The 18501-nt window shown below is 33.2% G+C and overlaps 2 protein-coding genes across 2 annotated transcripts in view; both read right to left on the bottom strand.

Moving 5' to 3' along the window:
- LOC111701257 (uncharacterized) overlaps positions 1-6172 on the bottom strand; it is a 50707-nt gene extending 44535 nt beyond the window's left edge. The window contains exons 1-5 of the mRNA XM_023472452.1: positions 5850-6172; positions 4369-4490; positions 2543-2685; positions 1233-1289; positions 584-653 (exon numbers count right to left, since the gene is read on the bottom strand). Coding sequence (XP_023328220.1) covers positions 584-653; positions 1233-1289; positions 2543-2685; positions 4369-4490; positions 5850-5946 — 489 coding nt within the window. The 5' untranslated portion in view covers positions 5947-6172. The remainder of the gene's footprint in view (positions 1-583; positions 654-1232; positions 1290-2542; positions 2686-4368; positions 4491-5849) is intronic.
- A 125-nt stretch (positions 6173-6297) lies between these two features.
- LOC111701250 (transcription factor E4F1) lies at positions 6298-17109 on the bottom strand. Its single transcript, XM_023472444.1, has 11 exons — positions 16925-17109; positions 16074-16181; positions 15742-15898; positions 14966-15073; positions 14457-14699; positions 13691-14111; positions 13453-13505; positions 11387-11459; positions 11111-11192; positions 9095-9211; positions 6298-6761 (listed from the first exon to the last, which is right to left on the bottom strand). Exons 1-10 carry the CDS (start codon positions 16984-16986, stop codon positions 9130-9132), a joined length of 1389 nt encoding a protein of 462 aa, XP_023328212.1. The 5' UTR covers positions 16987-17109; the 3' UTR covers positions 6298-6761; positions 9095-9129.
- Positions 17110-18501: the final 1392 nt, after the last annotated feature.

Here is an 18501-nt window from a genome sequence, read left to right on the forward strand (position 1 = left end):
TCGAAGAACAGGCTCTGTCTTGTAATTCTACGCCGACTGCGCGAAACTCCTCTGAGATTCTGCCTGAGGGTTTTTTTGAACGAGTTTCATCCAAATCTTGAAAAGACGACAACTAATGTCCTATCTGTTATCTTCATTAATCTATGATGATACTGCTGTGAATAGTAAAGATCACTTATTTTAACTTTTCAGTTTCAGACCTAAGCTTTGAATTTATATATTCTGAACCTAACATTGAAAGTTTTGTAACAAAGAGAAAATAGAAAAGAGTAAAAGTTTTAAAAGTAGAAAAATAGAATACTGTTCAAACCAATCCATTAAATTTACTTGTAAAGAGCTTGAAAAACATAAATCCGGTTCCTAGTCATGAACATTACTTTAAACTCTCATCTTTTTTATCAGGAGAAGAGTTTTTTTTTTACAGTTAAGATTTCGGTTTTGAGAGCAAAAGATTATTGTTTGCAGGTTTGGGTTGATATTTTGCCCCATGTATCCGGATCCGTAGAACCGCATATTTATTGGGTACCGAATCCAGGAAGCCAAAATGTTGCAAATCCAACAGATCCTGCTCCTAAGCACAAACCTTTGTATATTTGGTTGAATCTGATTTGAAGTCTTGGTGGGAGAGGGTAGAATTCAAGCTTACAGATCCACTACAAATATATCTTATAGCATTTTTTTATTAGTTTTGGTTTTCGCCTTTCTTGGGATATTTGTAATTTTCAAAAATTATGACATTATGATTGTACTTTCATACATATCTCAGGGTTTATGACTTCTTAATCAAATAATAACTGACATTTTTTGTCGTCTTCAGCGTGAATTAAAATATTAAAGGGACTGTGAGCGTAAAGATGGCAAAGATGACAATGCCCAATTAACAACGGTAACATTGAAAGCTTTCTATTTGTTGCTTTAAATTGTTATTTTTCATTTTGCGCATTTCTTGTTTATGAGAAGCAATGTAAAAAATCACAGATATAAACACTATTCGACTCTGAAAAACGACGGTATAATCCATATTTTTGATCAGATTAAGGTTTCAAGGTTACCGTTGTAAATCGAAAATTGTCATCTTAGCATTGAGGGTCATTTTAAACATACACTTACAGTTCCTTTAAGTATTGCTTTTAGCATTACAAACTCCTGCAACGTCATAGCTTCAACATTATTTCTTTTTTTTGACATGAACTTCAAAACCTGAAAGTGTTAAAAAAATGTTCCAAATTAACCTTGAATCAAAATCTGGAGTTTCTGGTGGCGTATCATAATCCTCAGTGATACAGGATCTAAAATCAATATAAAGTTTAGTCCTGAGTTAGATACATAGTTTACCCAGACAGGACATGAGAGATTGTCGTTAATTTAGTCATTGGGCGGCATACAAAGGAGTTGGGGACGGGGTGTCACGAATTGCCATTTTTTTAAAGAAAACAATTTTGTTAGGTTTTAGCCCATTCAAGAGGAAAAAACAAGATTTCCAGCCCTTTTGGAGTCTAGGGAGGGGCACTATTACCTTGCCCCCCCCCCTTCCTTGCATAATGTATATATATAAATCCTTCACTTTGGGGCATGTTCATATCAGGTATCTCCCCTACCATCACCTGAGAAATACACCTGGCATATTCAGCGCAGAGAGCAACGAAAATTATGCATCAATTTTCTAGACCGGGTCGACTTTGGTCCTTCATCCCTTGTTTACAGCTTTACGTTGAAAGGAGTAATTGTCAATATGCTGATTTTAGCGTGAGAGCGTGCACAGTGAACACTATGGATTACTGAATCAGACAATCACTGGACATCAAGATGTGCATTGTGCACGCTCTGACGCAAAAATTAAGCAGTATTTTGCCAATTACTTATATTGAACTTGAGTTAAAAACAAACGCATTTTTAAAATGAATATGCATGGGGCTACAAAAATGTACAAGTGAGTTGGTGAGGTAATACCAAAGGCCAAAACGTTGCGACAGTTTTAAGTCGAGACTGCCTAGAAATGTGATGCCTATCTTTAAGAGTTGTGTATATCTCAGTGTAATATAAAACCGAACCAAGTGATCCGGGTCCAGGGAGTAATGTTCTTGAAACGACAAGTAACCCATCCCTATTCTATCTGTTTAATCTGTGAATACAGTCTACAGACAGTTTCCAATATATATGCAATATAGGAAGCTGTATTGAAAGCAGCAGTAACTTACATTATCAGAATACTATCGAAGATATATTATATAAAGTATTAGATTTATCAAATATAAATTTTAAGGGGTGTTTAGTGTTTAGTGTCCTCAGAAAATCTTAAAAAACCGCCGCTTCTAATTAATTTTTGATTTCAAAGTTTTTTAAATTACAAGTTTACAAGTAATCTTATTGTGTAATGTGTATCCATGCTGTTTGACATCTTGGTAGAAATAAAAAATTTAAATCGAAAGTCGTTTTCTTTGTATTTATATATACGACGACAACTGTACTATTGCAATTTTTAAAAGCATAAAGTAAATCACATTAATGCTTAGCTGGATACATGCCAAAATTATAAGTAAACCTGATAGTTGCAGAACGATCCTGAACAGGGTTTGCATCAGGGTTGGCATCCTCGTTTACTTTTCCTCCCAAATCTTCTAAACCTCTCTTATCTCCTGGTTCTCCTTGATCTTCTCCTCCAGGGTGTTCAACACCTTCCGTCACCTAGAGAATATAGAGTTTAACTAATTTCAAGTGACCGTTTAAAGATGGCCCTGCCAGATTCACAACAGTACCCAGAAAACCATTGTTTGATCAAGCAAAAAATTAGATATCAATGTTAATAATTTTGAAAACTGATAATTTTCAATTGCAGTTTCTCTACTAAAGGGATTTGCGGATTTCTACTGCAGGAAAGTATGTTGGAACTATCATAATAATACAGTTATCTGCGAAAAAAAGACGATATTTTCCACATTGATTATCATTTAAAGGGGTTTCAAGGGTACCGTTGTGAAATTTGCATTAAAAGTTAACTTAAAATTACGCGTACAGTCCCTTTAAACCAAATCCACTTAATATTAAGTTCATCAATTTAAAACAGGTCTTTCAAAACATTTGGGAATAAACTAGTGCTTTATCTGAACCGTGCAACACGGAATTTTTTAAGACTCTCTGGGTCTCATTTTGCTCTTATTTTGCGAAGTAGAGAAAAAAGCTTTATTGATTAATTTTTCTTCTAGGAACATATTTCAACTTTTTATATTATCTTTTCTTAATGAACCTTTACTGTAAACACCTCTATGTAGTTTTTTCTATATACAAAAAAATCTTAATAAAGGGGAGGAGGGGGGGGTATAGGTCGTATTACTCTCAGGAAAATTTAAACAGTGGTTAAACATAACTTAGCAATGTCCTAGGACAATCGGTTTATGATTTATGATCTGACATACAGGAAAACGTACAGACAAATTAACAGAGAGTACTATTTTGTATCTATATGTTAAAGTTGCAATCTCTGTTTGCCTGTCTTTTTTAGTTTTCAGGAACCCCTGGACCGTTTTGCCTCAAATTTTGATTGCGGGGACCTCGGGAGAGACACGGAAATGTTCTTAGCTTGGTTTTGAGATATTAAGTTGAGTGGGTTTACAAAATTTACAAAACGACATCTTTGATTAGCTTAGATGAGTGGTTAATTCTACAAACTGGGATATTTTTTAAAGTTCTCTGATAAAATCTGCAATTTAACTTAGCTCATCAACTATGTGCAAAATTAATAAATACAGTGCCCGATTTTAATGAATTTAAGCCACGTCTCCCCCAAAAACCGGTTTTAATTGACCGCCGGCTTAAATCTTGAAAAATTTATTACAAATTTAAGTGGAACCAACCATGTTTGAGCCGCGGCTTAAATTTAAACCGGGGATCAAATTCTTTAAATTCGGCCTCAGGATAGGTAAGTTCTAGATCATCCGTAAAGGAACTGTAAGCAGAATTTCAAGTGACCCTCCGGCCTCCATGCAAAGATGGCAGTGCCTGATTTACAATAGTACCCTTAAAAGCTTTGTCGGATAAAATATGGATATTCATGTCTTCCTTTTTTATCTGTTTATTTTCAGGTGTGGTTCTTCTGCACAAGTGATTTCCGCATTTCTTGGCTTATAAGAAAAAAATGTAGAAATTAACATCATCAAATACTTCTCGAGTCAAAACAAAAACACATAATTTTCCACATTTTTGATCAATTTTCAAGGGTACAGTTATAAATTGGATTTTGCTATATTTGCATAGAATGCCTCCTAAAATTACGCGTACAGTCCCTTTAAACCCCAAATAGGGGATACTAAAACTCAGATTTGGATTAAATCCCTATTAGAAAGTTTCCTTCATTGAAAAAAACTCTTTCACCTCTTCTATTCCAGTCTGGTGGTTCTCCTGTAGTTCCTGCACTATATAATCATGAATTCCAGCTTCATGTGTATCACCAACTACTTCATTCACGTCAAGTAGCGCCTTGGGGCCTCCCAATCCTCAAGAAATAAATAAATAAAAAGAATGGAAAAGGAAAGGAATTTAGTCGTTGCCGCAAACTCTGATTTGTTAACCCCTATATCTTTGTAACTCAATCTCATAGGCCTTAGATATTTAAAACTATTATTTTTGTTACTTATCAAATATCAAAAGGTTACACCATCAAGTTACAAATATATACGGTTTGGAAAATTTGAGTTTGTGGCAAAGACTCAGTTTCTTTAAATTGATTTTGACTAAATGGTGTTTTTTAAAACTGAACTTTGTTAACATTTAAGTTTTGTTCAAGATTAGTGAACAGACCCTTTAATGACGGTGAAAAGTGTTGTTAACTACCGGAAATGAAGAGAACGGAAATGGAGAGCAAAGCTCTGGCCATTTCCTCTCAGAGTAGATTAAAACAGTCTCAGTATGCACTATGCATACGGTTTCGTGAAAAGTGTCGGCGACAAATAAATGTTTTTTTATTTTACTTTATTTTTTAATGTTAAAGCAATGAATAAGCCGAAAAAGATTTAGAGAGGAGGCGCATTTAGGCTTTCTGCCAGAATGCTGATTGTTATGTTTAAAATTTAAAAAAAGTTTTTTCTCGTTTTGGTTAATATTTGTAAATTGACATAATCAAACTTGACAAGAATACAATTTTGCAATTTAATTAACAACTCACATTTTGTGAAACCCTTTTAAGTTTTAACATACAAAAAAACCTTAAATGTCTCAAAGGCCCTTTAAGCGATGCCTATCAATATCTATACCCCTCCACACAGTGGAGTATTTTAGGGGTCGGGGTTATTTTTGGTCAAAAATACCCCTTTAAAAATGCATTAGTCTTGTGTTTCATGGTGAGCATAGACAAAATGAATATATTCTGATAATATTTTCATCTAAAAAACATTGTATCAATTGTAGCTTGCATTGATTTATGATGATTTCAAGTTATAATTTTTTTCCCGTTCATATATTTATCCTTGAATGGATCCTGAAAATCCGCAATGTATTTAAAATGTCGTTTTTGTTAAAGCTAACTATTTCGAAACAAAAAACTAGACTTTATAGCTTTTTTTACAGGATTCAGGATAATCTAGATATATAAATAGATTCTAATAACCATTAATCAAAGATGATGGGGCGCCACAAGCCCGCCAAAGTATTGGTTTGTTCTCTGATTCGTGTATAAAATACCTATTTTGAGAGTTTTCACTGAAATTATCAGTTTTCCGTGATATGTCAGAGCTTCAACAGAACAATACCATGACTCAAGCGACAGAGCCTTACTTGACTCGAATTAGAGGTGTATCCGGTGTAAACTTTATATTGCTGACCCCCCCCCCCCCCTAGGACAAAGATAAAAAGTTTACCTATTGCATTTTCTTCAATTTCTGCTATAGATTTGTTGATTAAATATTCATCATTATCTTGATCATTTAATCCATAGTAGAACATAATCTGAAACATGATAAATATCAACTCTGTAGATCGTACTTAATAAAGGGTAGAAAACTTAATTAATTTATAGATTTATCCTTAACATGTTCTATTATTTTGACGCATTCCTATATAGTTAATATTTCATAATATTTCTTGTTTGTTTAATGCACACTTAAAACTACATTATTTCCGCTAGGTGTCTCTGCCACGTATAATCGTCGAGAGCAGAGACACCTGGCGGCCAACTATTTCGGCGTTTTAAGAGCATTGTATACAAAACAAATAAAAATATTATACAATATTAACTATATACGAATGCGTTGAAAAATAATCGATGACTACAGATTGAAATACTTGAATGATTTGTTTGAAATGAAATTGATTTTTTTACGATCCGAGACGTATGATGCAACTTTCTAATTTTTATGAACGTTACGTTCTTGGATACAAGTAAGATTAGTTGCGATGAAAAGCGCTTATTTTTCGCCGTTAGCTGGTTCTCATATCTATCCTTCTATCCTGTTCCATGATACCAAGGATACTGTAGAGAGAATGGTTAGCTGGTTCTTATATCTATCTATATATCATATGCCAAGATACGATACTGTAGAGAAGATGGTTAGCTTGTTTCTCTTATTTATCAAGCTATTTGTTCTGTTCTATGACACCAAGGATACTGTAGAGAGGATAGTTAGCTGATTCTTATATCTATCTATCATGTTTTTATGACACCAAGGATACTGGTTCTCTTATTTATCTAGCTAGTATTCTGTTCTATGACACGAAGGATACTGCAGACAGGATGGTTAATTTCTGGCGTTTAAGATCTTCAACTCGACATTCTAAAATAATATAAACAAATTTGGATAGAGATGATTTTCATAGTTTTCATAATAAAAAATTTAGAGAACATTTTTAAGACATTTTAAGTATTTTGTTGGATTTCCTTTCGACATTTTATTTCTATTTAAGTTTTTATTCCGAACAGGCTTGTTTTAAATCATATATTTACACTTTTTTTAAATCAAAATTCAAACAAAAAGTCGTCTTCATTGTATTGATATATACACCTACAACTGTACTTTTTATTTATACATTTATTTATACTTCTGAACAAACGGTACATGAAACATAAATAACATATTGATCTAAGTTTATTAACCACAAAAACAAAATCTAATAAAAAAGAGAAAATTTTGAATATTTTGATGTTTATTTCAAATATGGAGAAAAACTTTTTTTTTTGATTTATTTTAAGCTTTAACGTAAAGGGAGTGACAACAAAAATAGGAAATAAATGACGGCTTTAAATTTTCTTTTAAGATTAGTTCTTCTTTACTGTCCAAAAACAAGTCGACATATAAAATTGTTTAAAATGAAGCCGTATACAGAATACAAGAGGACAAATCTGATCCAACAAAATAATTGTACTATTCAAGACTGTCAAAATAATTTTGATTTTTTGTTCTAGGCAGTTCGACATTTTTATGAAATTTACGAGCAACAGGTCCTAAAGCTTAAGTCAGAGTAATATATCATTTGTTAACTTTGTTTACTGATTAAAAATCCATGTTTAGAAGGAGAACCTGTACTATTCCGTATTAAATATAAATAAATTAAAGTGTATAGAAGTAACTGTTAACTACTCCCAAGAGATGTCTGGTATAAACAAAGTACAGAGATACTAATAAATACAGAAATACCAACAAATACAGAGATACTAACAAAATACAAAGATACCAACAAATACAGAAATATAAAAAATACAGAGATAAAATCAAATACAGAGATAACAACAAATACAGAGATAACAACAAATACAGAGATACCAACAAATGCAGAGATACCAACAAATACAGAGATACCAACAACTACAGAAATATCAACAAATACAGAGATAAAATCAAATACAGAGATAACAACAAATACAGAGAAACCAACAAAAAGAGAGATATAAACAAATACAGAGATACTAACAAATACAGAAATACCAACAAATTCAGAGATAACAACAAATACAGGATAAGGATATAGAGCACAGGATACAAGACACAGGACACAGGATAAGGATACAGGACACAGCCTTCAGGGAACAGAATACAGGGTATAAGAACAGAGCAAAGGGTAGGATTAAAGGTACAGAAGACTCAACTAGAGTTTTAAGCTACAGATAAATGAAACAGGATTTGATATATTCAATACAAGAACTTTGGAAACAATACCTACATGAAAAAGAGTACAACGTACAAAATATAGGAATCAAAATACTGAGTTTATATAAAATGCTATATAAAACAAGAGTGTATGATACATGATACAGTATACAGGACACGTTAGACAGGATGCAGGATTATAATCCAGGATACAGAATACATTGTAAAATTACAGGATCCAGGATTGAAACGAAGTGTAAGACTGGAGTCTAGTATAGGACTGGTGGTACCCGTTCCAGCCTCTGGTTTCAAGAATGAGGATTCTGTTCACTATAAGGCCGGGGGAAGGGGAAGGGGGGGGCGTCAATATACAAAAATTACATAATCATCGTGAAACGTAACACAAAAATTTATGATTTAACAACAATTTTACATATCTGATAATGTCTTGCTTTTTTTGAAAAATAATTACACCTTTCTGTTACAGAAAAATATACCTTTCCGTTGCCTCAGTTAATTGAACCCGCGAAAAAAAGGTAATGGATCTTGCGGAAAATACTTATAGTTTTTTCAAGTATAATGGTTTTATTTTGGCGTTAAAACTTGGAGATAATCTAATATGATATGGGACGCTCTGTATATATAAAGTAATAAATAATGTTGTTACATTATCATTACGGCAACATCTAATAAATATCTTGTATGCTTCAGCTAAACCTTTGATTTTTCCAATTTTGATTTAGATAAAGTAACTCTCACAGATTGAACATCAAAGGTACGCTAATGACACTCACACCAAGTTGGAGATTTGAAAATTTGACGAGTTATTTAATGCGAGTAGTTTGCTTGTATTGTAATGGAAAAGATTAAAAGTGAAATCTTGTTTTTGTTTAAACCCCCCAAAAAACTATAGAAATTTAACGTAAAAAGGCAATGTTGTCAGAAAAGATGTTAATTACTTGAAAACAAAACATCACACCATCCAACATCACTTTTAATTCGTTTTCTTATGAAAAAGATACCTGATGTTCGGGATGGCTCCTACGAATGTGATTCTTCAGGTTTCCTTTCTGAGTGAAAGGAAAATTACAGATAGGACAAATAAACGGTCGCAGGCCGTCATGCTGCCTTTCGTGTATCTAAAAAATGTGACTTGTTAAACTTATAAATAATTTACTGAGAGAAAATATTTTTTTTTTTTTTTTTTGGGGGGGGGGAGGGAGCAGTGTACAAGCAAGGCTATAACAATGAGATCAAAGCTGGAAGGTTCTCTAGATCCACCTATTGTGTTACTGTTACAGAGAAATCCAGAGCAAAATTATAAAACTTGATAAATCCTTTTGTTGACAATGTTCAGCGGGAGGTCCCTCCCCTCCATCTTCAAAACAACCAGTAGACCACCCCCTCCCCTCTTACCCCTTGCCAGACAATATCGTTAGTTTTTCTTTCCTTTTTCCAATTGTACTTTCTGCAATCTTAAAAATACACCCTGAATCAAAATCTAAATAACCAACTCCGGTATATAATAATAATTCATTAGAAATATATGCTTTCCTATACTTTCCTAGCTATATATTAAATTTATATTTTAAAATCGTAAATTGGTCAAAGTAAAGACATCACTAGGAAGACGACGTTTAGACTCAAATAATAACTTTAAATAGCCCAATAAACAGACATTGTGCAGTGTAAACAGACCAAATTAACTTGATACGTGATTCAATTAGTTGCTAGTTAAACTAGGTGCTTGTAACAACATCAAATGCACTAAGTATTGCTACTTTCGTTTTGCTATTCCACAGTTATCTGTATTTAGTTGAAAACACCCTATTGCAGTATTTTTTTACTTTACAAATAATTTTTTTAAAACTCTTTGTACATACTTTAAACCTTAATTTTATCACTCTAATGGGATGCATCTAGCTCAAACTTCAATTGATAAAAAGGTTGTCCCTTTAAAAAGTAATGCTGTAAAATGCCCCTCTCCCACTTTTCTTCTCTCGACTCGAAATTGAACCCTCTAACAAGGTTTTCTCTAAACTGAAATCTTGATATCTCTAGAGTCTAGTATATAGTTGATAAAAACAGAATATCAGATATCTTTGCACGTTTAACTTAAGTAAAATTGAAATCTTCAATGTTTTCAATCATAACTCTTCTTATTAAAGAGCTATTGAGAAGAACATGTTTTGAATATCTGATATGTAACCAAATAAATTTGCATTTTCGGCACTGAAGTGCGTAAAACCAAACTAGAGGAGTTACGAGGTCACAAAGTCATACCAGTAATGTCTCATCTAATCAACTTGGTTTTCAAGTCTCCGAAGGCTGGATATCGTAAATTTCGTTAATACTATTATAATTTTACATTTAAAATCTCAGGAATTATCCAGTGTTAACATTGGTGTTAGATGTATAAGATAAACAAACTATGGAATTAATATACATATGTAAAGTTTAAGTTTTCGAAATTTACACTGCAGATCTCTAGGCTGACCATTTTTCAGTCAGAGCTCTTTTATTGGTCAAATCAGAACCAATTAGAATCATTGGGACTAATTGTAGACCCAAGGAAAGACCTGGACGTAAAGAAAGCTCAAGTCTAGGAAATGTTGAAATCTCAGCTCTGGTAACATTCCGAGGTTAAAACTTTTGTTTTGATATCGCTTAGCTAAAGCCGCTGAACTTGATGTCCAGTGGATTATAAATTGAAGATTAACTTATTAAATCAAGGAAAGTTGTCCTTTTCTGTCATCATTAAGGTATCCTAAAACCTCCTTGGTATAGCGATTAGCGGGATAAAGTAGCCGGCTAGCGATGTCATCACAAATTTCAGTCACAAAATTGTTCTAATATTGATGTCTAGACTATAGTATCCCAATATTTCTCTTTTTTATTTTTCTTACAAACACTCCCCCCCCCCAATTATTAGGCAATTATGATGAGATACATCTGGTAGGTAGGATACTGGACCTATCATGGTTTTTTGTTTTGTCTATGAGGATTTTGGATTTAAATCTTATTGCTGTTATATTCACCTGCAGCGCGCTTTTCTGGTTGAAAGTTTTGCGGCATTCTGCGCACTGAAACGGTCTCTCGCCTGTGTGTATTCGCATATGTCTAAAAATATTAAAAGTTGACTCAATGTCCACATTTAGATTGCCAAATCCTAATTTATTTTCCAATTTTCAAAATTTTGCTTTTAATTTACACTTGTAAAAAATTTAACTACTCACTGGAGGAGAGTCTAGATTTATCTAGATTAATATTTTAATTTAAATAATGGAAACTAGTTCCATTATTTTGTTCTCTACCTTGTGAGTTGTGAAGGTTTGTTAAAGGATCGAGGGCAAACATCACATGTATGAGAATTCGTTCCGGGAACTCCTAGATAAATACTACTTATTTAGTACCCGATACTCCTAGATAAATAATACTTATTTAGTCCCGGATACTATACTCCTAGATAAATAATACTTATTATGTCCTGGATACTCTTAGATAAATAATACTTATTTAGTCCCGGATACTCCTAGATAAATAATACTTATTTAGTCCCGAATACTATACTTCTAGATATATAACACTTATTTAGTCCTGGATACGCCTAGATAAATAATACTTATTTAGTCCCAGATACTCCTAGATAATTAATAATTATTTAGTCCCGGATACTCCTAGATAAATCATACTTATTTAGTCCCGGATACTCCTAGATAAATAATACTTATTTAGTCCCGGATAGGTTCGGCGTCAAGAAACCCTAGAGATATTAATAGTTTATTTTTTACAGAGGAAATATTCATCAAGAACCCAGAACATTCCAGGGATTTATTTAATCCAGGGATAAACTGCAACTCAGTTTTAGGGTTCCTAGATTTTAAAATGTTAAAACTTAACTCAGGGGTTCAGACTAAAATACTGTATTAATTGACTAACCAACAATTAAAGGAGAAACGGAAGTCCGACGGAGAGGAGATCTGAGGCCATGAGGAAGATAGGTGAAGATAAGGTAAACTTGGCAAGGTCCACAACTCCGCAAGGTAGCAGTGACCTGCCATTTGAACAACCCAAGATGAGTACTTGGGGAAACAAGGAACCCTCCAACCCGATGAATTTGGAAGCAGCAATTATAGGAGATCTGGACGCTCAGGAATCCGATGCTCCAGCAAGTCGTACGGATAGGATCATGATGGGTCATAATACTGTCCAGGAGAGAGCGAAAGCGAATGGAGTGGGGTTAATATCAGTAGAAACTCTGAGAAGAAAGAGAAATGAGGTATCGGAACTAAAAGAAAGAGCTAAATGCCTCAGGAGAGAGTGTAGCGCGTAAGCTGCAGAACTACAAGAGGAAGAAGAGAAGTTGGGAGCACTAGCGGATGAGTGGGAGAAGGTACTGGTGGATGGGGAGTGGAAGGAGTCTTTATAGGGTTAATCACTCAATTCCCCCAATTTATCATGTTAATTCAAAGTAAATTTCAAGTTAGATTGAAATCATATATGTGGTAATTATAATTTTTATATAGATATATATTGAAAAGAACAAAAGTTTGTAAATTTTGATAGCAACCAAATACATTTGCTTAGATTATACTCGAGTGTGAAATCAAAACTAAGAGCAACGAGTAACCAGTGATTTTGCATGAAGGATGAGAGTTCTTGTCACGAACTCTATTTGTTAAAATCCCTCTATCTCTACGACCCAATGTCCTAGACCGTCGACATTTCAAACTGTGAATCCTGTTAGACCAAACTATCCAAGTTTGAAATATAAAAGGTTTACACCACTAGGTTGCACAGATATCCGGATTAGAAAATTTGAGTTTGTAACAAGAATTCAAATCCTTAAAATCTTATAATCAGTAAATCAAAAATTGTATAGAAGTATTTAAAAAAACTTAATGTAGTATTAAAAATCCAAAATTAGTATTTGAAAAATCTTATTAATAATATTTGAAAATCTAAGAAGTATATAAAAAAACATATTGTAGTATTTGAAAGAGTTGTTTTTATAAAGTCTTAAACTCTTTAGTCTTCCAGGCTAGGTCTCTTAAGATTAAACTTTGATTAAACGTTCTAATTTTACTCAAAAAATAACAAATTCAAAGTTAATATTAAACCATTCTCATCATATTAATTATATCCGCATTAAGTTAGCAGCAGCAGTTCATTCAGTCTTTTCATTACCACAGCATTGAAAATCAATAATATCATTTAATAAATGATATTTAATTCTTAAGAGTATAATCTAATATAATATCCACTAGAGTTCGTTTCTTTTCTCAACGACACCGTAGATCACAAAAATTTCATTTTTTCTCAAAAATTTCGTTTGTTCCGGAAACCGATGCCCGTCTCAAGCATGAATGGTACCAGATACCTGCGATATATCCAAGAGCTCTGAATCTTGGACCTCTGCATTCCAAACCTCCCCTAAACATAGTAAACATTAATGTGCAGTTGATAGCATTTTAAAAACAATTACTAATTTAAAAATTTAATCTTTCTGATCACTGTCATAACATTTTTTTGTTGTAAATATCAGAATCAGAGTCAGAGTCAGAGTCAGAGTCAGAGTCAGAGTCAGAGTCAGAATAATAAAAATAAATATTCTGAACCTTGTGTTTGTTGTGAGTGTGATGTATCTGTACTATTCCTCTGTAGGTTGAGAACTATCCCTCTCTCTCCCCCAGAAAACTCAACTATCTCTCCGTCCCTTAACCCAGACATACCAGGCTCTCCTTCTCCTACCCCACCCTGTCCAGGAGTGTACCCGGATGGGATATGTACACCTTGAACTCCAACAGGTTCTTGAAACCTGTTAACATCTTCTCCAGGGTTAAGAATAGTAATCAATGCCGCGTCTGAACCTATAAACTCTGCTCTTTCAATATCTGATTCCGACAGAGACGCTTCTTTAATAACAGATCGTAGCTTTGGTACAGCTCTAGCATTGCCAGCGCTAACAGCAGTAGTTTGCTTTATTTCATCCGTTTGTAGTTTTTCGTCCCGTACTGCCTTTTTGGAACTTTCAACGCCCTGCAATAAAACCAAATTGTATTCGATGAATTTATGAATTATTGATATAAACTTTATTAAAGGGACTGTAGACGTAATTTTAAGTTACCCTCCATTTAAGGCATGGCAAGCACAATAATTTAATAAAGATATCCTTATTTTCTATCTTGAAAACTGATAATATGGTCTCTATAAAAGTGACTAGCGGATTAAAGCAGTCGAAACAAAGCAGAAAGTTTTCCTGCTAGGAAAACGTCAATATCCTCCCCATTTCGGCACTGACAAAAGTTTAAAGGGTACCATTGTGAATCGGGGGCTTGCAACACTAAAACTATGATTTTAAACTACAAAAAATAAAGGAGTGACCTGTGTGAGTTGGTTATTATTGATAGTGATGATAATATTCTCCCCTCGCCTCAGCTGCTCTAGCACCTCCTCGTTAATATGGAGATGGGTCATGGCAGACTCAAACCCTGATCCATGGAGCTGCAGCTGCACAGTAGCTCCGATAAGTGGAGCTCCTGTGCTGCTAACTGCCTCTAGTGCAGCTGTTAGAGACTCAGCTGATATGGTGAGAGGAACCAGGTCATTAGAAGCAGAAGTCTCATCCTGTAAGTGTAAACAGAATAAATATATATGTAAACCATTAAAATATATTAAAATTTTTTAATAATGGCTAAGTAATATTTCAGACAAGATATACACACTACACAGACTGCTCATTAGCTCTCACGAAGATGCTGGGCGAACAGGGAAAACTTGAACATGTGGATTGTAAGCTTGAAAACAATGTATTTCCTTCATTAAAAGATATTTTCATAGTTCTTCTAGAAGCCAAGGAAGGATAAAAAGAAACAATCAATGATAAAACCGACCTTCAGATGTGTTTCTAAATGTTGTTTACGTCCTGATGGAGTCCGAAACTTTTGATCACATTTCGAGCATTTATAAGGTAGGAAGCCGGTGTGAAGCCGCATGTGAACCTTAAAAATGAAATTGTACAGTCTTCGTCGTATATTTCAATAAAATGAAGACGACTTATAAAAAGCTTATAAACTGCATGGATACACAAAAGCAAAGAGAAGGTGATAAAGGTTCTCTTTAATTACTTGTAAATTTCAAATAAAAAAGACAAAACTCAAATAAAAAAGTTGTCTTGCATTTATATAATCGCCGAACACTGTATGTGGGGATTCGAGAATCCTCATAATTGTATTTGTACCCAAAACAGATATTTGATTGGAAACAATTAGTTTAAAAGAATGAATCCTTATTTTGCATTTTTTTGTGTTTTGCTATTTTTTTAAAGAATGAACAGTAATTTTGTGTTAATTATGTATCTAGACAAATCATTTTACCACTCTACAAATTATTATAATGTTTATTGATAATTAATTTTCATTTCAGTCAAATATACTAAATTAATGAAAAACAACATTTTCAGATATATTTAGATAATTCATGTTAATTTTCTGCAAGTAATAATATCTGGAGATATATAAAAAATCAAAGTCATTTCATATAACAAAAAAATGTAAAAATATTTTTTAATATTTTATTTTTGTATAAAAAAGAAATTTTTGATCATGTGTTTTGTTTGCATTTCCTTCCAAATCCCTTGTTTAACTGTACTGCATATTTTACTGTTTACCTTGAGGCTATGTTTCCCAGCAAACAAAGAACTGCAAATATGACAGGCTAAAGATTTACTCCCAGTATGAATCTTCATATGATTTCTCAGAGTACTTTTCACTGCAAAACTTCTTTCACACTTGTCACAGGGAAACGGTTTTTCACCCGTATGAGTTCTAAGGTTTCCATTTTTGTGAATGAGGAAATTACTATTTATGTTTGTAAATACACTTTTGCTATAATTTCGTTTTCATATTCTATTTTTTTTAGTTGTCACTGTAGTAATAATAAAAAATCCACCGTATTATAAAATTTCTAGAAAACCTTTCTCGATAATTACAAAAATGGTTCCTCAAGTGTCTTGTTAGATCCGACGGTTTCTTAAAACTTCTATCACACTGATTGCATTGATTAGGATGGGGTTCCACAATCGGTTTGGATATAGCTCCAGTGGTTTCACTGTAAACAGCATAAATTAAATAAAATTGCAGAGAATTTGACTCAAATATAAATTATCACAAACAAAGGTGGGTTCAAATCCTTCCATTATCTTATCTATGTGACGTCATAATTTGTTCGATTTTTAAAGGTATTAAATACAAAATTCAGTTTACAAAAAGACTTACGTTTTGTACCCTAAAGTACCAAAAAGTTATAGATATTTAAAAATTTAAGATGGTAAAAAATTCTAAAAAAAAATAAGAACCATATTGATTTTTAAGTCGTCACTTTGTTCCCATGTAAATTTGGATACCCTGTAGTTTAAACCTTGGTAAATTTGGATACCCTGTAGATTAAACCTTAGTAAATTTGGATACCCTGTAGATTAACCCTTGGTAAATTTGGATACCCTGTAGTTATTAAACCTTGGTAAATTTGGATACCCTGTAGATTAAACCTTGGTAAATTTGGATACCCTGTAGATTAAACCTTGGTAAATTTGGATACCCTGTAGATTAACCCTTGGTAAATTTGGATACCCTGTAGTTTAAACCTTGATAAATTATCTTATCTAAAAGCTGAAAACCTAATAAAAACAAGTTAATTTAATAAAAAGAGAAAAGAATAAAAAATTAATGAAAATAATTAATAAATAAACCACAAAAGATGATAAAAAAAACCACCATGAAAGTAAATATTGATGCTGTCACTAAATGTGTAAGTTTACAAACGAAAACCGTACTATTTATTTTATTTGTTTCCTATGCATTAATTTTTCCACAGCACAGTCCAGCAGGACCTTTTCTGATACTGTCTTGGCCATCACCCTCGGGGTCTCAGCCAGGATCCTCGTCTCCTCCTCACTCAGCTTTATATGGGACGCCAACCTTCTCCTGAACTCAGAACTTTTGTATTGTCAATCTCGGGATTAAAAATCTACGGATTAATTTAATCCCTCTACGATATCCCGCGACGGTCATTCCCTGCAGGGATAACTTTAATTGAGGGATCAAATTTAAAAGTGCCCATAATGGATATCGAAATCAAGCTTTCAAGATTAACACTATCAACACAAAAGTTCTGATCATTTATTTGCAGTACATATTTTCTACAATCTACATCATCAGGGCCGGTACCGATCACACTTTTAACCATGGCGTCACCATAATGTAAAGCCATAATATCCTCAAAATGCGTAAAAACACAAATTTTCTCATTGTGTCAGTGTACATTATAATATGAACATCGCAAAGTTTGTAGCTATGACAGCACACTAAACAGGGACCATGAAGCTAATAAATAGGGTAAAATAGTTATACTTCAGTGATAATCAGAAAACTGTAGAATAGGAAGACGACATTATGGCAATACTAAAGTAAGATGTTGTCACTAAACAAATAGCCTTATTAAATCACTAATTAAGTGAAATGGATCTCTTTACACTACACAAATGCTGTGTCTGTGCAATGGACTATTTAAAGTCATATCTTGAGCCTAAAAGTCGACTTTCTATCCCAGAGTTTTCTGGTTATAACTATACGTAGACTAAATTAAACAACTTCTCTTGAATTTAAACAGGCTTCTTAATATACATAGCTAAATTGCTTATCAATATCTAAATTTTGGTACTAGGATGTCACCTCATGATTATGATTAGAGGAGAAAAGAAAAGTTGTCTGGGGTTTCTTTCATAACTTAATTACTAAAACTAATCAAGAATAAGAGTATTAAAAGTCTATATCCCACTGAGAATAGTGAAAAAAAGCAATATAAACAGATTAATTAGGGTTTGTGTTAATTTGTTAGCTTAACTGCTAAATCGTAACATTTTCTTTGAGGCTTTAACTTAAAGTGATTTTGTTCTTACATAACGTGAGAACGCCCTTCCTCTTGCTTTCCTAAGGGGATAGCGGCGTCCCCTAGACATTTAAGAAAAGATAATTTTAAGGTTAAAGTCAGGTGGGATAATCACTAGTTTTTCAGGTTAAATTCAGTGGGGATAATCACTAGATTTTCAGGTTAAAATCAGTGGGGATAATCACTAGATTTTTAGGTTAAATTCAGGAAGGATAATCACTAGATTTTCAGGTTAAATTCAGGAGGGATAATCACTAGATTTTCAGGTTAAATTCAGCGGGGATAATCACTAGATTTTCAGGTTAAATTCAGGAGGGATAATCACTAGATTTTCAGGTTAAATTCAGGGGGGATGACCTAGATTTTCAGGTTAAATTCAGGGGGGATAATCACTAGATTTTCAGGTTAAATTCAGGGGGGATAATCACTAGATTTTCAGGTTAAATTCAGGGGGGATAATCACTAGATTTTCAGGTTAAAT

The sequence above is a fragment of the Eurytemora carolleeae genome, unplaced genomic scaffold (genome assembly GCF_000591075.1).
Source record: "Eurytemora carolleeae unplaced genomic scaffold, Eaff_2.0 scaffold44, whole genome shotgun sequence".
Lineage (NCBI taxonomy): Eukaryota > Metazoa > Arthropoda > Copepoda > Calanoida > Temoridae > Eurytemora > Eurytemora carolleeae.